We start from the raw sequence: 24,121 nt of genomic DNA, 5'->3' as shown, positions 1-24,121 counted from the left end.
ACCACTGTGAGGCGCCGCTGCCTTGGCTTCTCCCCTGTCATGCTGAATCGCGGGTCTCAGCTGCTCATGCCCAGCAGGGCAGCAATCTCTCTCTCATCTTTCACCCCTCACTTCAAGTCTCCATCGACCAGTTTTCTCTCTTCTCAACCAAAACATTGTACGGAGTACTATTTTCTCGGTCTTCTTAATGCCCTCGTTCTTTCCCTACCTTTCTCATATTTAATATTGCGGCAATCCGTCTCGCTCATGTCTTACTTGCCTGCCCATCTTCATGCCGCTTCTCGGCCAACTGCATTCCTCTTACCCGTTGGCGCCACAACCAACCCTTTATTTTTCCGCATTAACACTGAATATTGCCCATTGATGGATGAACCCGTCTCGCCGTCCCGCCGTCCCGTTCTGCCATCCCAAAGCGGCGCCTGCTCCATGAGCAACTCCTCCAGATACATACACCCTCGGTTTGATCGCCCTAGGGTCTGTCTGCACATGTAGATTTGCTCTTGTTCATGCGCTTGATGCGCCCGATTTCATGCTCTCCTTTTCACAATTGCCCAAGACGAGCACTAATCACTAACCCTCATAGGATAAGTAACTCATATCAGGATGCGTGCAGAGCTTCGGCCACGGAAAGAGGGAAAGGAAACCAAGGAGAGGGATGATACTTTCCGTTTCGGGCAGGCAAGGCTCAGCGCCACTGCAGGCCGTTGTGTTGGTCAGACGCTTGCTTGTCTTGTCGCAAGTAAGCAAAAAAGCCTGCATCCGCCATTGAAGATTGGATGACAGTTAGACAGGGGGACTTTCTATCAGCCAGGGCGAGATGACAGAAGAGATAGCTCCTACGTTGCACATACGTGGTAAATCTCGACGATCCTGTCACCAAGCCACCCATGCCCAAGACTCCGACACCCACAATCAGCCACCGCAACGCCATGGTGAAACCAGCCCTGTTTGAGCCTGGCGGGAGTCCTATCCCCTTGCCATTTCCCCTGGTGGCCAGTGGTCTGATTGCATGCCCGCGATTTTCTCTTATTTCCGAATACAAAGTCGACCCTTGTCAATATGTCCTTCTTTTGCTGTCAGTTAACAAGTACCTAGGTAATAATAAGCAGTTTCAGAGAGACTCGGGTTGTCCGTCGCCTTGGCTGACTGACAGCTGACACATCGCCAGATGATCAATCAAGAAAAATGTTGTAAAAGAACAGAAGTAAAAGAAAAACAAAAGGGAATGCGACAATCCGTCGCAATGCTGTTTCATGCAAGCCCTGAGATGCGGTCTGAGTGTACCCAGGAGTTCGTCCCAATCTACTTCAGACGGACGACCTTTCTTTAGCCAGACAATGTGGCTTGACACATTCAAGTTCAGCCACACCTTGAGATGCGGCATCACAAACTCAATCTTGTTAGAAATATGCAAGCACGAGATGGTTGCTTTTTTTCTCGGGGCTTATTGACATGCATTCCTGCACGCGTACCCCCGTCGATACCCCAGCCCAAAGGATCGCCACAATGCAATGCCCTGCTTGCGACGTCGCGCCTGGCGCTGCAACCCTGCATTGTCCAGATTAAGTTCTCGCGACATGTCACCAACATGAAATTCTCTAATCAAGAGGGCATACGTGTGAAAGTAGCTTACCACTAGCTCACACATGGCTTTCCCTGGTCAACATTGCTGCGCATCCCTTCTAAAAAGAAATAAAGGCCCACGCATTGACACGTAGATCACATGAAAGAACCATCTATAAATTTACTTATACACATGTCTATCGAGATGGCAACATCAGGAACATCCAGGGCCGACGTCACTTGCCCTTGACCTTGCTCATCGACTCCAGTCCAAAGATGTTGTTTGTCGCCAGCGGATCACCACCCGCATCGCCGTCCCCGTCGCCGAAGAGAAACGCGTTGCGCTCGCGGCTCAGGTTGGAGCTGCGCTTCTTGGATCCCATCTGCGGCGACTTGCTGCCGGCAGCGGCGGCCGCCGCGGAAGGGGTAGACTCGTCGGGCTCGAGCATCCAGGAAAACGACGACTGCGCAATCGTGGACCGCGTGGGCACGGCGGGGAGGGGCGGCCGGGCTGGCGTGGCGGCTGATGGCTTGCCAGGGGTTTCTGTTTGTTCTGACGGGGCTGATCCTGTTGGTTCCGGGCAGTCCGTGGCCGGGGTCTCTTTGGGGGAAGCTGTCGTCTCAGGCTGTGATGACGTGGTCGGAGTCTTGCTTGCTTCGGTTGCTGCAGAGTCTGCAAGCTGCGTCGCTCTGGTAGGTTTCTTCGTCTCTGCCGGGCCAGACTTCTCTGGAACAGCTGGCCGCTCATCTGCTGCGGTCGTGCGCGAGACCTCTCCCGTTGTCTGCGGCGGTGTTCCGGGACTCTGCTCAACAGCTGACTCTTGTTTCTTTACATTCTGCTTCTTCACATGTTTCTCCTCTGCATCTTGCTGCTTTGCATCCTGCTTCTCTGTATCCTGTGTCTTTAAATCCTGGCCTTCAGACGTATTATTTGTGCGCTCCAACACCGTATCCTCCGATTCTCGAGACGCATCTCCTCGAAATGGTGGCACGTCCATGGTCGGGTCCTCGAGGTAAATCTGCACAAACTGCACCTTGGCGGCCGCCACCTCGAGCATCTGCAGGCTCTTGACCTTGTCATCCAGATTCGAAGCCGACAGCGCCTTGAGGTCCGCCACCGTCTCGTTCAGGAAGCCCGCCAGCTGCTTGCTGCGCCTGTCAAACGCTGCCAGCGCCACGGTGGCGTCATCCCCATGCGGTGGTCGCGGCGCGACTCTAGCGTCGTTCAGATTCTGCATGTTGCGGCGCAATTCGCCCATAGCCTCGCGCACCGCCTGGTTGATGCCCAACTTCTCGCCCTTTTCAAACGCGGCGCGCGCGCTCTTCGCCGCGCCTTGGATTAGCTGCTCCACACCGACACCGCCACCGGGCAGCTGCGCGCCGCTGGTACGCAGCGCACGCTGCCGGATGCTTTCGAGGCCGCGTCGCGCTGCAGCTGTGGTTGGGCTGGTGGCTGATGCGCCGGGCGTGGCAGGCGATCGATCCGTGTACTTTGCGATGATGTGGGAGCCGCCCGGGAAGTCGGGGTGGCTGCGCAGGTAGACGGCATCGTCGACAAAGGTGTGCGGGCCATGCTGGGGGTCTGGGGCGGGATATTTGAGGAGAAGCTGAAGGCAGACCGAGTAGTCGGCTTCCAAAACTACCAGATGTTAGTATAAGAAGGTGAATGTTGATGAAAACGACGTACGCTGCCAGCGGATGCGAAGAAGCATGGCGCAGCTGACGAAATCAATGAGGTCTAATGAAGGGTCGACGGCGAAGAGGGTATCCCAGAGGATGAGGAACTGGTTAAACGGGAATTCTCTGCTAAAAAGCAGACGTATCCAGCGGCTATTAACATTAGCGAGAGTCCTTTTCAGTCAGGCTGCGGAAGACGTACATGAGGAAAATTTGTGGCAAGATTTCAATGTTGGTGAGATGGGCAGCGAGATCGGGATCAATCTTGTTGAGCAAGACTTGGTGAATATGTTTGCTTCTGTCTACTATGGCTGAGCTGGTCTCTTGAAGCGACGGCATACCTGGCACCGCATCCTTGACTTCGTAGAAAAACTGGGCGCGCTCCATGAGCTTGGAGAAGACGGCGTAGGCATCATGTTCGATGTAGGCGGCGTCGAGCGTCTCCAGCATGGCGACATCGAGCAGGTCATTTTCAACGAGAGTCGCGCGATTGACGGCGTCTTGCTCCAAAACGTGAAAGATGGGTGCTAACAGCTCGTGCATGCCTTGGCGGTAGCCGCCGCGGCCGGGATTCAGTTTGCAGTAGATGAAGAGGACGTCGATGATGAGAAGCTGGACGCGAGGCTCGTGGTAGTTGGCCTCATCGGGGAGACGCTTCACGTCCTGCTCAATTTCGGCGCGGATCAATTCATCTTGCCTGAGCGTGTTCCAAGGTGACTAGATACGTTAGAGGGTACGGAGTACACGTCGAGGGTGATGCGGCGCTTACGTCGGGGTCGTCATTGAGGGGATCTGAGCTAATTTCAGCAAGAGCCTCGGGATGACGAATAAACTTCAAGAAGTGGTCTCGCCGTTCTGCATAGGTTTCTCGGACATGGCGCAATGTTTGTATCCAGCTATCGGTGCCAGTCTCCTGAAACAGGAGGAAGGTCTGCAAGCGTCAGCCTGAGCCTTGCCTAGGCATGACGGGATGAGATGAGACAGGGCTTACCTTCCAGCACACGGAGCGGCATCCGGATAGACATGGACTGGACGGGCCGTTATTCTTGACTGCCCGCTGGAGGTCGGAAACGGACGTGCAGTGCTTGATGGTGGCCTCCCATCGCACCCTGGCTTGTCGGTCAGTCACTGTGACGTCGGCGTTGGGGGCCGGTGCCGGACATACTGCGTTTCCTCCATCGACCGCATCGTGGCGGGAGCTTTGGGCGAGTATCTGATAATAACGTTCTAGATGCACCTCGGACAGTTCAATTGGGGATTCGGCTTGATGAAGGAAGAGGAGGAACCGGGTTGTTGGCGGCTTGGTCAAGATCTCACCTGACGCCAGCCCCCGCGATGCACCAGTGAGTGTTTGTTTGCAGTGGGGCTGACCGCTGGTTGATTCTGAATCTGTACCAGCCAGCAGCTTGAAGTGCTTTGGCCTTTGACTATTAACAGCATAAACCAAGGCGGTGTATATGTCATATTATCTACGCTGGACGGTATTTCTGGTGCAGGAAAAATATAGCAGTCAGTTGTTACTCTACAATTTGACTATCTGCGCTGGCAATAGCGTCGTTGAATAACATCCGTCGCCTATACCAACCTACGTAAAGTCTAAACCCAGTAAGCAAACTCTAAAGTCTAAAACATGTACAAACGCCAATGTCAATTGAGACATGGAATCAAGTACGAGACGGCCGAAGATCAAGCTCGGCCGGAGAGCAACTGACTGGTGGGCCGAGCAGCGGCCGGGATCCGACGGACAGCCCGGGGCAGGTTGGGTGATTAAGTTCGGAGAATAAGCAAAGAATTGTGCATAGTTGATCATTATCTATTCAATTCGCACAGATGCATAAAATATCGACATTTCGCAACAATTATCGTTATCGGGAAGAGACAGCAATCGGTTCTGGTACCCGCTTCCGGAACATGTAATTGGTGTCTTGGGTGACGCCACTGAGCGCAGACGCTACAGATTACTACTGCGTGAAATTGGCAGAATAAATATCATGTCCTCAACTTGCCATGTAGAGGCTTAGCATGTAAGGTTTAAAGATTTATTCATGGAAAACATAAGTTTAATTCCAGGATTCTTGACCTATTCGTGAGAATTTAAAACGAAGAAATGATAAAGCTTTGCCATGTCTGTAGCAGGCTTGGTAGAAATGTATGTACTGTATGTACTGTATGTACCTTTGCACCATCAACCCCACAAACGCCACTGGGCCCAAGCTTCAGGTGCTTATCCGGAGCTTCAGCTCGCATTTAATAAAACATTGAAAAGCTGCAACCCAGCCGCCCTCTTTCCGTCGTCTTCGTCTTCTCCCTCCGCAACAGCTCGCCAGAGCCCCAGAAGCAGTCGGTCCTTGACAATGGACGAGAAATCTGACCTCCCGCCCTATGCTGCGGCGGCCAGCAGCTTCACCCCGCTGCCCGCCCCGGGTACCACAAGCACAAGCACGCGACGTCTCGCCGGCGGCCGCCTCCGTCGCTCCCGCGCCATCAAGTTCGTCGCCCTTGCCTGCATGGTCCTTCTCGTGCTTTCGCAGTGGAAGCAGTCGTGGTACGCTGAGCGTGCCGCGACCAGACTCTCTGAAGCGCGCCTGCTCGCCGACCTAGCCTCCTGCAGGAAGCTGCAGGCGAAGCCGCAGGACCCCATCGGGCTCGGACGTGAGCGCAACGCCCGCTACGTCGACGGCGGCAGGCCCACGCTCATCAAGAATGCCACCATCTGGATTGGCGAGCCCGTACACGGCACCAGCGAGGCTGACGCGCGCGCCGGCAAGGGCTGGCAGTGGATCTCGGGCGACGTCTATCTCGAGCACGGCTTAGTTCGCCGCGTCGAGTCCGCCATCACCGTGGGCTCTGTCGCCACCAACACACTCGTCGTCGACGCCCGCGGCCGTCTGCTCACAGCCGGCATCATCGACATGCACAGCCACGCCGGTGTCGGGCCACTGCCCGGTCTCGACGGCGACGAGGACACCAACGAAATGTCCGACGACGTCACCCCCTGGGCGCGCTCCATCGACGGCCTCCACCCGGACGACGTCCAGATTCAAGTCATCAAGTCCGGCGGCGTCACCACCTCTCTCATCCTGCCCGGCTCTGGCAACAACATTGGCGGCGAGGCCTTCGTCGTCAAGCACGCCGTCGGCCCCAAGGACGGCCGCCCCGAAACCTCCGCCGCAGACATGCTCGCCGACCCGGACCGCACCTGGCGCTACATGAAGATGGCATGTGGCGAGAACGCCAAGCGCGTGCACGGGGGTATTGACAGGTCCCCTTACAGCCGCATGGGCGAGTCGTACCGCTTCCGCCGCGCCTTCGAGACGGCCGGCGCCCTCGTCACCAAGCAGGACGACTGGTGCCGCAAGGCCGAGGCAATTGGCGCCGAGAACATGGACGAATACCTCCCGCAAGATCTGAAATGGGAGTCGCTTTCAGCCGTCCTCCGCGGTCAGGTCCACGTCAACACGCACTGCTACAAGATTGCCGACCTCGAGGCCATGGTCGACCATAGTAACGAGTTCCAGTTTCCCATCCGTGCTTTTCACCACGCACACCAGACCTATCTTGTCCCCGAGGTACCCTCTCTCAACTCTCCGTCGCACCTCGCTTCATACTAATGCCTCCTAGATCCTCAAGCGCACGTGGGGTGGCCGCGCTCCCGCCTCCGCTCTCTTTGCCGACAACATGTACTACAAGGCCGAGGCCTACGTCGGCTCCGAGCACGCCGGCAAGTACCTCTACGACCAAGGCCTGACACCCGTCTACGTTTCGGACAACCCGGTGCTCAACGCGCAGCATGTGCTGTTCGAGGCCGCCAAGGCGTATCACTGGGGCCTGCCCTACCATGCGGCTCTCGCGAGCGTCACCTCAGCACCCGCCGAGCTGCTCGGCCTCGGCCGCCGCCTCGGAAAGGTCAAGCCCGGCTTCGACGCCGACATTGCCCTCTGGGACTCGGACCCGCTGAGCGTTGGCGCCGCCCCCGTACAGGTTTGGATCGACGGCGTCGCGCAGTTCTCCAAGCCCGTTGAGCTGGAAAAGGACAACCAGGGCCCCATGCAGCCGGACTCGCGTCTCGCCGACATCCCGCCCGAGGAGCCCGTTGTTGTGGAGACGGCACTCTTCACCGGCATCACCAAGGTGCTCCTTGACCTGCCCTCGCCGCACGATGCCGCGCTTGCCGCCGCCGAAGCTGCTGGTGTGCCGTTCAACGTCGCCGTCCGCGACGGCAAGATCTCCTGCGTCGGCGAGTGCGCAGCCGCCACCGAGGGCGCCAACGCCACCGTCGTCTCGCTGCGCAATGGTCACCTCCACAAGGCTTTCACCACGTTTGGCAACCTCGGACTCGTCGAGATCGCCGCTGAGGACTCGACCAACAACGGAGTCACCTCGGCCTTTACGCGCGCCGTCGACGGCCTGCAGCTCGGCGGCAAAGTGCTTGGCGTCGCGGGCCGGTACGGCGTCACGCGAGCCATCTCGCCGCCCCTGAGCACCAGCGGTCCCTTTGGCGTCAGCGCGGCCTTCATCACGACCGCCGAGACGAGCATCGAAAGCGGCGCCGTGTTTGCAAGCGACGCCGCGGTGCACTACAGCCTCGACCTCGGCGCCAAGTCGTCCGGTCACAGCTACGCAGAGGTCTTTGGCGAGCTGCGCCGCAAGCTCCTCGCCGCCGCCGCGCCCAAGGACAGCGACGGCAGCAGCGGCAACGCTACGGACCCCTATGCAGAGTCCGAATACTTGCGGCGCGTCGTCGCCGGCGACATAGTGCTCGCGGTGACCGTGTCCTCTGCCGACGGCATCGCCGCCCTGCTGCGCGTCAAGTCCGACATCGAGGCTGCCACCTCCACGCCGCTCCGCGTCGCCGTCATCGGCGGCGCCGAGTCTCACCTCCTCGCGAAGGAGCTCGCCGCCGCCTCGGTCGGGGTGGTGCTCGCGCCGCTGCAGCAGCTAGGCGCGTCGTGGGACACGCGACGCGCGCTGGTCGGCGCGCCGCTGGACGCCGGCACCGTGGTGGACGTGCTGGCCGCCGCGGGCGTGGTGGTCGCCGTCGGGCTCGCGGAGGAGTGGCGCGTGCGGGACGTCGCGTTCGAGGCCGGCGCGGCGTGGCGCAACGGCGGCGGCAAGATTTCGCGGCGCGAAGCGCTCGACATAGTCTCGACCAACGCGTACCGCGTGCTGGGGCTCGAGGAGCCGGAGGAGCATCGCGGCGCGCACTGGGTGGTGTCCGAAGGGGATCCGCTGGACATTGGCGCGCGGATCAAGGCGGTCGGCGCGGGACGCGGCACGGTCTCTATTTATTAGTCGACAGATGCTCTCTCATCGCATTAAACTTCATAGCCATTTTATGCACGGTATGCATTTCACAGTTGGACGCGTAAACAGTGGAAAGAATCCAAACTCCAATAAAAGAAAGCTACTACTATTCCGTCATCGTGAGCAAAACCAAAAGAAAATGTCCATAAGCCATCATGCGATAAGTCATATAATAAAAAGAAAAAAGCAGAAGCAAAAGCAGAAGCAGTCTTTTTTATCATTTAATCTGAAGCCTCGTCAAAAGAATCAGCCGTTGGAAAAACAAGGTTTTCACGCTGTGACACGCCTTCCACAGCAAGGCATCGTTCTAGTAGAAAAAACCAACCCGTCCGTGCCGACCGACCTCTTACTAAAAAAAAGTATAATAAGAAAATAAAAAAAATGGGGGGGGGGGACAAAAAGGTGTACAGGAAACGAACAGGAAAAGAAAGACGAGAAGAGAAACAGATGCAAGTCGTTGACAGAATACCAAACGTGATCGTCGTCAAGAAACGCCGAAAATCCACAAGTAGCTTCAAAACAATACACGGGCAAAAGCATTGCCAGGAAAACATGATGAGCAAGGTTCAAATGCGACAACATTCTACACTGCCGTTACTGCGGTCCTTCTGGGGTCGCGTTGCCGTTGGGAGGTCGAGGCAGCATGCTATCGCGGTTCGTCCGCGACTGGCTGCCCGTTCGGCTGTGTAGAGAGACGTGGCGGGACAGGCGTTCCATGGTGGGCGTGCCCGCACCTTCGCGCGTCGAGACGGTTCGCTCCAGGTACTTCCGTGTGGGCGCGGGGCTCGATCCTGCTGGTCCGGCCAGGCGGGACGTGTGCAGCTCCGGGATGAAGCGGCGGCGTGGGGCAGCCGAGGATACGACCGAAGATGTTTCGTACCTGTCGGGGGTGTCGGTTTCGATGGCGTGCTCGTTGGTAGGCTGGTAAGCCATGGTCACGGTGCGTCGCGTTGGTGACCGAGATAGCGGCTGGTCCATGTCCTCGGCTGTGCCACGGCGACTGCGGACCAGAAAAGTACTCCTGCGGCCGTCCTCGGGCTCTTCCGTCATGGCACGGCGGGTCCTCGATAAAACCGACTCTCTACCGTCTTCAGGGTCTTCTTGGCGAATCTGGCGCGTACGAGACACGAAGAGAGAAGAATGGCGGCCATCGTTAGACATGAGGTTATTTGGAGTCGAGTGCAGAGATACAGGAGGGCCTGATCCGTGGAGGAGAGAGTTGCGGCGCTCCTCAAATTTTGACAGAACTCTCGGGCTTGTGTGCGACATATTGCCGTCCACAATACTAGCGCGGCGAACAACAGGCAGGCCACTACTATGAGACTTGGGGATTGTCGGCGTCAAAGGCGTGCCCGGTGCGAATGCTTGAGCCTGGTACTGGCTGGTGCTAGCTCGATGGCCAGCGTCGTCGTTGAGGGTAATGCAAAGTTCGGTGAGGCTTCGGCACACACTCTCAGCCTTGCGTCGTAGCTGACGATCAGTGGCCGCGCTTCCGCTGCCGACGGTGCTGGCGCCGCTGGGGATTGGACCCTGGCCCATGGTTGCGGACAAGCCCAATGCATCCTGAGCGAGGCAGTCCAAAGCCTGATAAACTTGGGAGCTGAGATTCAGCTTGCAATTCGCAAGAGCAGTTTGCAGAAGCGGGTAGACGTTTGTCGGCGTCGAGACGGAAGCGGTGTCGTCAGTATGAACATTGACCTGGCGCTTTGGTGATATCGAAGCTGTCGTCACGGTTGTACCGGCTGTGACGGGGCGCTCGTCCAGTTTCGACACTGTAGCACCAGATGTTGCTGGTATTTTTCCTGTGATTTCAAGGCGGTTAATTCTCGACTTGAGCTCGTCGAGCTCATCCCACACCGTCGAGGGTGCCGTGGTCGACCCCGTGGATTCCGTGCCCTCGACGCCATTTTGAGGTTCATGGGGCTGCGGCGGGGTAAGGTCAAATGACCGAACTAATGGGGAGGAGTTGTACATTTTGGAAAAGTTGTGGACAGCCCCCGCTTTGTGTTGTCCTCTGCTCGAGAGGGGTGGTGTGCTCTCTGTGACTGAGGATCGGCGGCGAGTATGGCGATAGTTATCCGAGTTGTCATGATACACAGGAGAGCGGGAGGAGACAGGCGGCGGGCGATGAGTTCGGGGTGACGGAGTATACTGACTCGCCATCTCGCCAGGATGGGCAGAGGCGGCTTTATCTCTGCCCATGGACCGATATTGCAGCACGCGAGATGCCTGACTGGTCTGATCATCTTCCAGGTTGCCCAAAAAGGGCCGCTCCTGCTGATCAGAGAGCCGACGCCTCAGTTTTGGAGGGGACAGCTGCTGGTGCGACGTAAGATTTGTAGAGAGCGGTCGACGGTGCCACGAGCGATGTGTTGCAGAGACCGGGCTATAGGTGCCATCCGGGGTTCGAGCATTGGCGCCGCGGTTAACAGCATCTTCGCGGGCCAGTCGCAAAAAGACATCGCCCGACTCCTCACCGTTGGCAACCTGACGGCCCGAGACGGGCGGCGTCATGAGCCTGGACTGCCTGTCATAGGGGCTGGCTGTGGTAGCGTTGGCAGGGTCCTCATCGTAGAGGGGAGCGCCAGCACTCTCGCTGAGATCGTACGGACGGGGGGTGAAGTTCATGTCGGGGCTATGGAGGCTCTTGCGGGAGCCCGAGGAGCGAAATGAGCGGATAGGAGCAACGCGGGTGGGTGAGGTGTTTGCGGGCAGGGAGCCGGTCAGCGACAGCCGGTAGGAGCGTTGGAGGGAGCGGCGCCGGTGTTCATCGGGAGTCGAGGAGCGGGCGGCCGTCTTAAGAGGCAGAAGCTGTCGCGAGGCGGTGATCAGGCGTGGCTGATAGTGTTGGTAGTGCTGCTGGTGGTGCTGGTGAAGGGCAGCAAAGCTGGCGTCGTGGGCGGCACTGTCAAGCAAACGGACGTTGATGGAGGGAGGCGGGCCAGACGAGGTCGAGATGCCCTTGGCACTGAAGGAAGCGGGCTCGCGGGAGGATCTCGAAAGGAGGCTCGAGTGAGACGATGAGGTGGAGAGGCGGGAATCAGGACCGACCGGCAGTTCAGGATTCGAGGATCTCCGGAGGAAAAATGTCTGCGGCGGACGGGAGACGTCGGGGCGTGGTCCCTGGTCTGAGTAGGCTCGTGGGCGCGGCCTAACAGCCGACGGGAGATCAAATGACGATGCGCGGTGTCGATGGCGATGGTGGTGAGTACGGGGAGGGCTCGAGGAAAAGGCGGACTTGGGCTCGGCGAAAGGGGATGATGCCTGAAGGTCTCGCCCGACGCTGGATGGAGGAGAGGAGCCGGGCGGGGGCGAGCTGCTGTGGTCGTCGAGGGAGATGGCCGAGTCGTCGGACGGGCGGCGAGGGCGGCGGGCGGCGAGGGGGGTGGCAACAGCAGAAGCCTGGGAGGGGGGACGAGAGGAGGCACGTTCGAGGGCGGGCGCGGCGAGAGACGATGATGCCCGCGTCCGAAGGTAGGTCCTAGGCTGGCGATGGAGGAGCGGCGAGGACGGCGAGAGGCACTGGAGATCAGTCGAGGATGAGACGGCCGTAGATGAGACGGGGAGACGAGTTTTGGTGGCGAGGCGACCAGCTGCAGCCACCCCAGTGCCTGTGGTTGTGCTTGTGTTTGGGTTTGGGGCTTGCTTTTCAGTGACGTTTTGGGTGGCTTCAGCGGTTTCAGTGGAGTCGCGGATGGAATGATGACGCTGTGAAAGCGCCGGAGGGGAAGTCTCCAGCGCTGAGACCCGCGTCAAACTGCCCACTGATTGCCCTCGAACTCGCCCTGGACGCCCTGAGAAGGGCCCTGAAGACCCCTGCGACTTGCCCTGTCCGGCGGATCGCCGCCCTGGAGTAGCGTTGCCAATAGCATGACTGGTGCCTGTCATAATACTGCCACATTGACCCTCTCTAGGCCCCGCTGGCAGTCCAACCGTTGCCATCATGGCAAATGGATACCCGCTTTCCACAGCACGCACAGTACAGCGAAGGGCAACGTGCCAATAGTTCGACCAAGGCTATCAAGCTCTGCTGATTTTTGCTGGACCTTAGCGTGATCGGTGCAGCGCTTTCGGTCTTGGAGTTTTCGTTTCCTCAGAATCCAAAAAAGGGCGTCGGGTCGAAGCTGCTCGCGGGCAGCAGCCTTCTGTTTGCTTCTGCCTTTGGTGCGGAGCGGGGAAGAGAAGAATCAGCTACCAACAGCGAACCAGGGCGTACGCGACTCAGGCACTTTTCACAAGCCGATAGCTGAGAACGTCGACAACTGGCGATGCCAAAAAAAGAGGCTGGCAGAGCAAATCTAGCAGCGTATCGGTTCGCTTCCCAGCGGTCCGTCTTGGTCCCAGCCTCGGTGGCAGGTGCGATTCGTCGTGTGCGAGGTGGCCAGTACTTGAATCGGGCTCGGTTGGGCTCGCCGTCAGAGAAGGGCTCAGCAGACCGATGTTTGTGGTCGACGCGTGCAGCTTCCGGTATGCGAGTCGACGTAATGGTAATAGATGCCGATGGTTTTATGCATGCGCTGACTGTTGCCGTCTGTCGTACAGGTACCTGCCACGGGCCGTATCCTGCAATACGCGCCACCGAATTGCGGAAACGGGCTAATAATAATAAATGAGTGAACGGCGCACAAGTGCACAGGGTAATATGGAAGCGGCAAGAATGAAATGACAATTGAAAGATACGAGGAGAATTGAGAGGGAAACAAGGGGGGATTCGGCAACTTCAAGAGAGTTCTTTCGAGAACGTGTCCAGCCAGACAGAGCTCCTCGGCTCCGATCAACCAGCCAGGGAGGGGGCAGCAAATCACCAATTCTCGCGGAACCTTGCTCTCTCCCCTCTCGCTTTTGTTCTCCGCAGTGGCGCACAACGAGATGGGCCAGGTGGCCATAAAAGAGCCAGCATACAAGGGCCTCACACATTGTTCGCAAAAAAAGAGACAGGGCGCCACTACCAATGCCAGCCCGGCAAACAGCCTCGATGCCGGGGTTTTTTTTTTTTTTTTTTTTTTTTTTTCAAGAACCGAGACAATTCTCCAGCGCTAGAAGCTCACGGATGAAAGCCGACAAACCACCAGCATGTATCCGTATGCGAGCAAAGTCGACAGAAAACAGAGCCGCGTGAATGCACATCACAGCATGACCGGCGGCTTGCGCTGGTACTGCAGTGTGATTGTGACAGTCCTCGCAGCGTACAGGACAGACATACTATACGGGTGTCCAGTCTGAGCAATCCGTCAGACAGAAAGCACCTCGATAAGACGGCGAAGAAGAATAAAAAAGCAAGCAATCAGCACATCCTCAGTAGCGCCATGTAACGATGGGTCGCCTGTCATGCAAATCCAAACGCTACTCGCCCAGGTCAGGGTGCAATGACACTATACATGCCGGCATCGACTAGGTTCATGGGTTTGGTGTCCTGCATGTGGCTGTCCATGCCCCTCAATAACAGCAGAGCAGCAACCAAGCAGTCAGATTCAGATTCATGACATCGAAGCACCTTCCCTCTCTCCTCGGTGATACATCACGGGAAAGTAATGGCAATGGGGCATAAATACAGCTCCAGCCGGACGTCCGGGAACGGCCCGTCAAATCGCGCTGACACGGCTTCGACGTCGGCCCTCCGTCTTCCCCCTCGGCCGTCCAAGCGGGTTGCATGGAGCGATCGCCAACCGACGGAGCCAAGACCAAAGGCCAGTTTCCGTTGGAGTTAGGGCGAGCGCTTTATGGTCTGTGCGCAACTTCTGGTTTGCTCTGGGTAGATCAAACCAAGGGCCGGGCCATAATTCCCGTTGTCGCCGTGTTCTTGCAGTACGTTAGATGGCCGCAAGAATGAGAAAGGGGCTGCGTCCAAGCTCTTTGACGTCGTCCAAAACAGAGACTCGTTGAGAGTACCGAACAAATTATACGACGTGCGCCACCATGCAGGTGTCATCGCCGACAACTCATACATACATGGCTCGGAATCCAGTTGGGCAACGGTTTTCTTTCTTGTACGACCAATTGCGGCGCTTGCATCCACTCGCTCATTTCAAGCTGTCGCCACACAGAGCACCGCGCAGCAAAATCCACTCACGATATCTGCAATCCTCGACTTCGTATGCATGTCACTGACCTTGCCTGCACTGCCTGCTTATCCCATTTATCCTGCCCTCCTTTGCTATTGGCAAATGGGGGAGCCGTGCTCCGAAGAGGGAGCAGAGCCTGCGAGGCTCGCTGCAGCCACCATTGGCCGGAGTCTGAAACGTGAAACCCATGCTTGGTGCCTGGTAAACTGGAGCAAAAAAAAAGCTATCCATTGATGCACCAAGCCATCGTTATTAGCTCAGTGGGCAAGGTGGGCAAGTGGGCTAGATAGTTGCTATCCACCAGGATTCTCTTAGTTGATGATGCAGGTCATAGGGGGTTTTGTTGGGGCACTTTTGAAGGATACACAGCATCGGCGCCCAAAGGGGATGAGCTGGACTTGGATTGGAATGGCCGGCCTTGTTATGGTCCACGGTAAGTGAAAATAGCATCCGCGTCGACATGCCGGCGTTTCCTTCGAGGAGAGGATCTACCCTGGGGACGTAGTCGCAATTTGCAAAGAGACAACAAGAAGCTCTTTTTCTCCCCAGCCCACACAGCTCGTACTCGGTCGGCAGCTCTCGACTACTCATAGCAACTCACAGGAAGAGCAAAACAATAGCGATAGTGGCGTGAGCTAGCGGACATAATCACATCTACGACATTGGGAAGCACAGCCGCGCAGCCTGTCTGGACTTGTCGATCATCACCAGGTAGTCTTGCAGCATGTAGCAGGGTGATAAAGCAACCATGGCCAATTCTTATTATCCAAGTCGTATCAGGCCATGCTTTGCTTGTCCGCACTTTGTCGCGTCTAACTACTCAAACGTTTACAGTCCAGCAACTAATCGTTGTTGGTTGTGAGAGTTGCGACATCGATACACCGAAACTGTAGCCAACAACACGTAGCCCGCTACCGTCATGTTCAATCAACAACTCATAAACACTTGATTACGATTTATTCCAGGTTGTTCGAATGCTGTCCACACCTCGTCTATCCGGGTGAGGCGGAGCGCTGTGCTCGTCACCAGCCTACCCTGTAGTACGTTGACGCGACCGCGGCCAACAGTCGAGGGACATTTGGGTTGCAAGAAAGACTACAGACCAGCTGAATCGCTCAAATGTAGTGATTTCTAACTCGAGTTTGGCCGTGTTTAAATACGACATACTGTTCACATCGTGCAAATACCCGCAAGTTCCCTGCGTCGGCTAACGTGCGTCTTCCCATTTATCTTGAGTTTTCCCGGTGACTCGCAACCACTACAGGAACAAGATCCCCGCGTACAATTTCAGGGAATCAAGCAATACCACAGAGCCGGAAAACACACGTAAATAAAAATTCCCAATCGTTGTCGGCATAAGGATCAGCGATGGTTGGCGTCTCCACGGCTCACGTTGCACACCAGGTGATCAACTCGGATTGAACTCTGCCATGACGGGCTATTATTGCCCAGCTATACGACATATTGGATCTGCCAAACCATGGGATCGCAAGGATAAAGCTAAGATGGTCATCGGATATGAACTACAAGGCTGGGCTTGTTTCGTCTCGTCGCTGGCGGTCGTATAAGTGAGACATGAAAGGATCAGGTGGTCGACGGGCTGGAGTGGCGTCGAGGGTTGCCGCAACAATATCTTTATACGAATACTAGATGAAGAGAATAGATGAAGTACGGGTAATAGAGACGGATATACTATATTCAACCGTGTTAACAAAAGCTATAATTGTTTTGACTCTTGACATGTTTCAAGTTGAAGTGACGTCAAGGCTGTGGCTTGGTCGGCTGGCCAAAAGCCTCAACTATAACGAGACGAGTGCTATATAGTTCCATTTTACAAAGCACAGGACGATGAAACGCGCACGCCGGTATTCGATCTCATATTGCCCACGCTGAAAAAAGCTTGTTGCTGGTGCTTGTCGCGTGTCACAATTTGGCCGATGAGCAGGTTCAGGCAAACTAGCGCGACAGCGGCAACAGACCAAACAAAGTTCAAGTTTTGACGGCCAAAAACCCAAGGTTTGAGCAACAAGGAAAAAGAAAAATGCCAGTAGTAATTTACAAGTAATTTGCTCAAAAACCAAGTGGCCAGGGGAGGGGGAAGAGTCACCTGGTTCGGGACATGTCATTCTGCTACTCAGCCGCTTGGTTGTTGAGGGCGAGGTTGGCGTCTGGGAGTTGTCGTCGGCGTTGCAGGTTTCAGAATCCGCGGCTCGAGTTTCGGGTTCTGGTGAGAGGGAAGGACAAGGCGGGCGGGAAGCGACCGAGGTCAACGAGGCTACGAGTTGCACGAAGTTACATAGTACAGACGAGCGATGGTCCCTCCGCAACAGCATAGGGACTTTTGATTGGAAAGCCTCCTTGTTTTTGATTGTACCTTCCGTGGTTTTTCGCCTATCCTCATTCCCGGGCAGGCAGGGTCCATGATCGACAATGAGCAAAATTACAGTACTGGGCCTCCGGGGTGGACTCGTTTCCCCATGGCCCGGAGCTGCTGACGGACTATTTTACCAAGATTTTACCAATTTGCCTTGCCGTGTCTGCCTACCAGTACGCTGGCAGCAAGTCTCGGGCTGGAACTGCACGTCAGCCTGCGACGGCGGTTTGACCGGACCCGGGGGCTCGCCCTCAAACATCCCAGGTGCCAAAGTCCCATATCGGTACCGCATTATTACTGCGCATCCATGTCCGCCCCCCGCCCCTTTTTTATTTTAACAAAATATTGGCTTTTTTCTGTTCAAACCTCTATTCGGATTATGCCATGGAGATTACGGAGGTTGGGTGGGGGGATTATTCTCTTTTGCATATACTACGCATACAGGAGGGAGTGACAGGGCGGTAAAGGCAGGGCAGCGATTGGCATGGCTCGTGGGCAATCGACTATAACAGGTGCCAAGGGGGGATATAATAGTTACTGGGCGCGTGTGACTGGTTGGACGTGCAAAGTCCTCGAGGCCGAGTCTCTCAAAGAGCCAATGAAGTCGGCCTTGCTGGGCTCGACGTGTGAAGTGTGTGCATGTATGAGGTCTTGTGCAGATTGCCGCTGATGATTGGCTTACTGTCGGAGCAAGAGTGCGTTGGGCTGAATCTGTGCCTTGTCTAGCCGTGTGGTTGCACAGTCAGTGCATACAACTACTGGAGAAAAGATGCACGTTCAACGTGGACACATGAGCGCAGTCTGTGGATGGTTTCTGTGCGAGACAGCTCTGGTTGCGACAGCACTAATGTCGTGAATAGTCATCTGGCAGGCAACGGCGACGTGATGTCGTGCAGTGTGCATACGAGTTCGGCATCTTGCCGCGCCGCAAGATCCAAGATGGATCTATCCATGACCAGTCAAATAAATGGCTGGCACAAAAAGCAGCGCTTCGCGCCCGTCGCGGGACGTTTTCTGATGGTGGAGTTTTCGCGCCGTTATTATGGTTAAACCTTAACAGATGGATGAGATGCGCACAGAGGCGGGAATGGCAAACGGGCCCCCTCCGACGATGAATCTGGGGAGGGGGGAGGCTGGAAAATAGGGCGGGTATCATGTGAATCTTTGATACACGTTTCATCTCGGGTCTGTGGACGACGTGATCGTGGCCCGTTGCCGTGGATTTCGGGCGCAGCGCGAGCGCGTGTGAGAGGCTGGAAGGGGGAGGCAGCATTGGCGTGTGACGGGAACAACCTTCTTCGGACGTGATACCCCGGACGAAGGGGGGAAGGACAGAGAAGGGATGCAACATACGGCGGTGGAGATGCTGATTTCGGCGATGGGCGGGGGGGGGGAGGAGAATGGACGGCTGAGGCTGAGGCTGCGCGAAGACGGACGCGAGATGAAGGGGGCCCGGCGCTTGCTGAAGAGGGCATGGTGACGGGGGGTTGGAGTGGAAGAGGGAAAGAGCTTGAATGGACAAGAGAAGTTGCGAGGCCAGAGAGTTACGAGTCCAGTCTGTCGAAACGAGAACTGTCCATTCGGACCCCTGCCGACTGGGTTTGGGCACGCGCTCAGGTGATACGAGGACAAGCCGGTGGCGAAGAGGAGAGAAGAGGCAGTGTGAACGTTTCAATGGAACTCGCTGGTTGCTACGGAGTATGGACTGTTATATATGCTGGGTACGGATCTCAAGGGCGGAGGTTGAGATTGGAACAGATTTCAACGTCGGCATATTCGGCGTGTTGGAACAGGGAGATGTGAGCATGCATAACTGCAATAGGCAAAGCTTGGGACAGGATCAATATGAAGAAGTCATGAACGAAGAAAAAAAGTATAACTGCCCATCCTTAATCATGTTTAACCCTGGGCTGCTGGCTGGAAAAAGGTACATTAAAGAGGTACCGGTCCGGGGGGAAGGGGGGAGTAACGAGAGTGTATGATTGGCCAGCGCGTTGGCGCCGTGGTGGGGCGAAAGGCCTGTGGCTTGCAGGAGGAGGGGCGTCATGGGGCGTCATGCAGGTTCTAAATTTAGCACAAGGTGTTCTAGGTAATTCGGCCAAGGTATTTTTTTTTCAAAGGGCAATCAATTGATTGTCTGATCGGAATGGTTGAAATGGGGAGGGGGTTCAGTTTCGTATGCACGGGAGAGCGAGAGGCGCGCTTGACGACGGCGAGTAATTTTTCTTGCTTCCCTTGGCCGAACTCGAGTCGATATCGTACAAGCCCAGGTCACTCCGTTTGTTATATACATAGGTACATAGGTCCTGCCTGACCTGCCTTGTCAGCGCGTCAGGGGAACGAGGAGCACGTCTTTTTTTCTTTTCTTAGCACACTTGCACACTTGCAGCAGGCAAGCCCCCCCCCGCTAAGACAGGTTCCGAGGCGACCAAAGTAGCTTTTATTAGGCGGCTGCACAGTAATGCACTATAATTTGACCGAACGGTACCTGACCTGCAGTTGCCCCACCAGTCTGGGCTATTTTTGGTCTCAGGCGGTACCAGGGGGCTACCTGTCCGTGATACCATCTCGACGGTAATGGACACGACAGACAGAACAGGCCAACTTTCCGTATGCTGTGAGAGATGGCATTGTAGGTAGACACGATGCCAAACGAGATTGACTAGAGAAACCCGATATGCAAAAAAAGAGCCCCCCATTTCGTTTCACATGCCGCTGTGCTCCCTGTACGGAAACTCATCCCGGTTCCGTGCATCAGCGCCTGCTCTGTGCCTTGCCCTGTCTGTCTTCGATGACTGACTTAAGCTGAGTTCTGACCGACGGCCCCCAGCGCCACCCACCGCCGCACCCCCCAGCAACAATCCGCAGCGGCGAGACAAATGCACGAATGATGATGATGGACGGTGATCAGGATCCTGGCCGGCCCATCTTCAGGGAGCTTATTCTTTTCTTAGCAAGAAATCCTTGTACCTCGATGTACCAACCTCTCGCACCACATCTGCAGCAGGTACCTTTCTTGTACCAACAATTGGCAGTGGCTGGCTGCCTTGCCGCCCTCCCCCGGTTTTGCAGAGCCTGTCGGCCCAGTTTCTGGGCACCGTTACAGCGAGTGGTTCACTGAACCGTCCATCTACGGGCGACAGGCCAGCCCAGCCCAGCCAGCCTTTCCCTGGCAGCCCACACAACTTCCACTTCCACTCTTCCACTCTTCCACTTCCACCCCCCCTCCTCCTCACCCTCATCCTCACCCACTCAACTCCATCTTTCCACTTCTCTTCATCTCCTCCCAGATTCCCAGTTCTTTGCCATCCCTCCATCTACCTACCACCAGCAAAGGCGTCTAGCACAGTCAACCATCCGGACCCGACAATCTCCTCTCCTCCCTCCTATCCGCAACTCCCCTCCTCAATCCATCCGTCCCTCTCCGGATAATGCGTTGACTCTAGCAAACCCTTTTTTTCCTCACCCTTGTTCTTTTCTTCTTCTCTTCTCTTTTTTTCTCCCTTCCCGCCTCTTGTTTTTCCAGCGCCGTTTCACCTTGCTTTGTGTCTCTCTGGTGTCGCTGCCCACGATCGAGCCTGTCCTCTAGCCGCCCGACTTGTTTCTTGTCTCACCTGGCCGGTGCCGTCCTCATTCCATTGCGATTCCAATCGACCACACCCGATCCTCCCTTGCCTGTCCACGCGCCCACGCCCACGCCGTTCTGTCTGCTTCGCTCTCCGCGGCGCTTCTTCAAACACGCCTCGTTGGTAGGCCACGGCCGTTGTCACCCGCCAGCCAGCCCCCGAACGAGACCGTCTGTTTCTGCGACGAGACACGCGCTGCATCGAGACTCGATTCCTCAAACTAGTCTCAAGCCTGTCCTCCAACTCGCATCTCTCTTGTTGCATCGATAGTTTGTCCGACCTGTGACACCTGGAGAATTGCCTTTATTTGCGCCACTCAGCCCAAGTCTCGACGACATCGCGACGCCTATACCGTTGCCCCTGCTCTCCTTCGCCTTACCTTTCCGCCCTCTCGGCCGCTGTCCTCGGACTCAGCAGGTCTGTTTTCTTCCGATCGACGTCTCTGCGACTAGGGCAACACACGTTCCTTGAAACAAACCTTCGCATCACGCTCTGCGGCAAACGACCACATCGACCTTCTACCGTCACACCTCGATTGCCTTTCTTTGACATACCCGCCGGCATCTGGTTACGAAACCATGCCGTCCGCTGCGGCCCGTCGACTATACGAGGATCAAATACCGACCTTCATGTCCGTGTTTGATCTTGACGCCGATACCATGGGTGACTGTGACACCGTCACGGTTCTCGAACCCAAGCTTGTCGGCATGGACTCCAAGACGGTCCTCGCCGCGCCTGCGCAGGATGGCGCCATTCACCAAGACCCCAATCATAAACACAGCGACAGCAGTTTGACGCAAATGTCAGAGTCGGCCGATTCTTCACCCACAACCACCTTGTCGACCACCGACTCTTCGCCTCTGACCGATCGATCACCCTCCTCCTCACCAGACTCTCCCGTTAACTCTAATCTCATCCCCCTCAGCAACTACCCGAGTACCACATTTGGCGCCCTTCCCGTCACAAACACCACGGCTGTGTTCCCGGCCGGCGATGCTACCGCGCTTAGCCGCCCCATGACATCTCCCGCACCCCGTCGTCCACGTAACATGAAAGGTCTCTCTATTCTTCCCCCTCTAGCTGTCACAACAATGGCTGCCAAGGCGCCCGCTCCCGAGCCCGTCTCGCCCTGCTTCATAAAACCTCAAATACCGGCCATGAAGCGCAAGCCTAGCCAGCTCAGCCTTCGCACAAATACCAACGATCTCATGCGACCAGTTCTCGAGGTGCCACCTTCGCCCGCTATGCCCCCGATTCTTCAGCGCCGTGCGCTTAAACATTCGACATCGACACCCCATATGCTGAGCATGATCAAGACATCACAAGCGCCTAGCCTCCTACCGCCGCTGCCTTCATCACGTATGCTTGAGCGCAACGAATCTGGTCTCTCCGAGTTCCTGCGTCCCATGAAGACTGGAATGCGAGCGTCGTTTGACGCCGCTATCGCCGAAGAAGACTCGCCCATCAAGCCACAAATGGCTAACCGCCAGGACTTTGAGCCGTATGACGAGAGCATCAACAATGAGGACCAAAAGTCGCCCACGTATCCTGATGGTCCCATCGCCATCTACCAAGACAACGTCTACTTGTACCTGGAACCCACCGCGGAAGAAGCTGCCAAGTTTGACGTCGTCTTTAATGTTGCTCGCGAGGTAGAAAATCCCTTCGAGGCGCTAAAACGCAAGTCAGCCGACGAACTTGCTCGGCAAATACAGCCTGACGACAGCCCGATTCCTGACACTGCTGTGACCACTGCCAGCTTTGCCACCGCTTTCGAATTTCAGCCCAATGACGGCAACATTGAGACACCAACCACGCCCAAGGCCAACCCTCTCAAGACCCCCGAATACATCCACATCCCTTGGGACCACAACACCGATATTGCACCAGACCTGATGGATCTGTGCGAATCCATTCAAGGCCACACCAAGCAGGGTAAAAAGGTTCTCATTCATTGCCAGCAAGGCGCCAGTCGCTCTGCCAGCTTAATCATTGCCTATGGCTTGTATCTCAACCCCGATCTTAGCGTCAATGACGCCTACTATGCTGCTCAAGCCAAGAGCCGCTGGATCAGCCCCAACATGAAACTCATGTACTCGCTGCAGGACTTTCAAAAAGAGCTCTCAAAAAAGCGCCCCGCCCCGACCTCTTCCGCTTTCCGCCCCCGTACAGGACGCAGCCCCAACAAGCACCGGCTGACCCTGTCTGCTGATGCCATCGATGTCTCCCCCAAAGAGCCCTTGTCTGCGCCGCTTCCTAGCGAGGAGGAAAGGTCGAGGGAAGAAATGCTCAAAGATGGCAGTAAGCGTGCACGAGGCAATTCTTCCCCCGGCTTGCAAGACGTCTCGCCAGGGCCTGCATCGGCGCCATTGACCTTTTCTTGGAAGAACATGGAGCCCTTTGCTTCGGTAGAGAAGGAAGACGCTAAGGACGTGGATATGCCATTGCCCCCGATACCGACCATCACTGCTCCGTTGCCTTGCATCCCGCCCATGCCAACCGAGGCACCACCGCCGATTCCGGCGCGAGCGCCGCTGCGGCTTAGCCAAGTGCCCCCGCGGCCCAAGTCGGGCATGAGCCGGCCGGAACCCAGCTCCAACAAGGATGCCGTGTCATGGTTGGACAGCTTACAACCGCCTGTTCCTCGACCTCGATCCAGCGTGGGCATGAGGGCGCTTCCGCTGCGAAGCTACCAGGACCAGATGCCTTCCACCCTCGACGCCCGCGCCAGCTCAACCACGCAAAGCATCAATCTCCCGACGACGCCGTACGAGGAGCCCCCGCTGCTATCTCCACGCGCTGAGACTATGACGAATCACCGCCAAGAGTACAACAGATTCCCCGGGTTCACTGGTATGCAGCCGATGGACGCGGTAGTGGCCGCAGCCGCACCACCTGTTGAAGACGGCCTGTTTTCGCCACGAGCAACGACGTTCCCTCCTGAGGCGACGATCTTCTTTGGTCGGCGAGATCTGATGGTTGACCCACGCAGCCCACCGACGCGAGGCGAGGCGCCCATTATCCGATCCATTGATGACTTTTTATGAGAAAGATTTCCTTGACGACTTTTTCCCGGGCTTTCACCGCCCATTTTTATATCTGGCACACACCACATCACACGCCACCCGGCAGAGCAGGACTGCTGGCAGAAGAGCCAGCCATGTTACCGGACATGCTGCCGATCTATACTCGTACATACATATTTTCCAATTCTCTCTTTAATCCAAGCCTTTTCACCACCTTCCAAAACGAATCAATCATGTGCATACGTCGGCGTTGCGAGAACAGAGCCGCGTCCCTCTTTATCTTGCCCGTGGGAAGTTGCATACACTCGGCGATACCCACTCCCAAATTCATTAATCTTGCGGGCTCTCTGTGGAAGATAGTCACCGAGATACATTCACTGTTTTTTTTTTTTTTGCATATACTGGGCCTTTTTCACACACTATCGCTTCCTATTCCTCTCTTGCCGGTGCAAAGAGGGGAACGCAATCGTTTAATTCGTTTTTCTTCTT

At 56.3% G+C, this 24,121-nt stretch overlaps 4 protein-coding genes across 4 annotated transcripts; 2 read left to right on the top strand and 2 right to left on the bottom strand.

The window, feature by feature from the left end:
* Positions 1 to 1,799: 1,799 nt before the first annotated feature.
* Positions 1,800 to 4,428, bottom strand: ISF_08585 (TBC domain-containing protein; the record flags this gene model as incomplete). Its single annotated transcript, XM_018852188.1, has 6 exons — positions 1,800 to 3,202; positions 3,251 to 3,393; positions 3,443 to 3,957; positions 4,010 to 4,171; positions 4,232 to 4,349; positions 4,406 to 4,428. The coding sequence occupies 6 exons, from the start codon at positions 4,426 to 4,428 to the stop codon at positions 1,800 to 1,802; spliced, it is 2,364 nt and encodes a 787-aa protein (XP_018700652.1).
* A 1,166-nt stretch (positions 4,429 to 5,594) lies between these two features.
* Positions 5,595 to 8,532, top strand: ISF_08584 (carbohydrate esterase family 9 protein; the record flags this gene model as incomplete). Its single annotated transcript, XM_018852187.1, has 2 exons — positions 5,595 to 6,809; positions 6,862 to 8,532. 2 exons carry the CDS (start codon positions 5,595 to 5,597, stop codon positions 8,530 to 8,532), a joined length of 2,886 nt encoding a protein of 961 aa, XP_018700651.1.
* A 606-nt stretch (positions 8,533 to 9,138) lies between these two features.
* Positions 9,139 to 12,432, bottom strand: ISF_08583 (cell wall anchor protein; the record flags this gene model as incomplete). Its single annotated transcript, XM_018852186.1, has 1 exon — positions 9,139 to 12,432. One exon carries the CDS (start codon positions 12,430 to 12,432, stop codon positions 9,139 to 9,141), a length of 3,294 nt encoding a protein of 1,097 aa, XP_018700650.1.
* An 8,752-nt stretch (positions 12,433 to 21,184) lies between these two features.
* On the top strand, positions 21,185 to 23,653 carry ISF_08582 (Dual specificity phosphatase, catalytic domain protein; the record flags this gene model as incomplete). The annotated part of the gene is made up of 1 exon (XM_018852185.1): positions 21,185 to 23,653. One exon carries the CDS (start codon positions 21,185 to 21,187, stop codon positions 23,651 to 23,653), a length of 2,469 nt encoding a protein of 822 aa, XP_018700649.1.
* Between the last annotated feature and the right edge of the window lie 468 nt (positions 23,654 to 24,121).

The sequence above is a fragment of the Cordyceps fumosorosea genome, assembly GCF_001636725.1.
Source record: "Cordyceps fumosorosea ARSEF 2679 chromosome Unknown scaffold_32, whole genome shotgun sequence".
In the NCBI taxonomy this organism is placed as follows: Eukaryota; Fungi; Ascomycota; class Sordariomycetes; order Hypocreales; family Cordycipitaceae; genus Cordyceps; species Cordyceps fumosorosea.
Note: the sequence above shows the minus strand (reverse complement) of the source record. Positions and strands in the feature narration are given on the sequence as shown.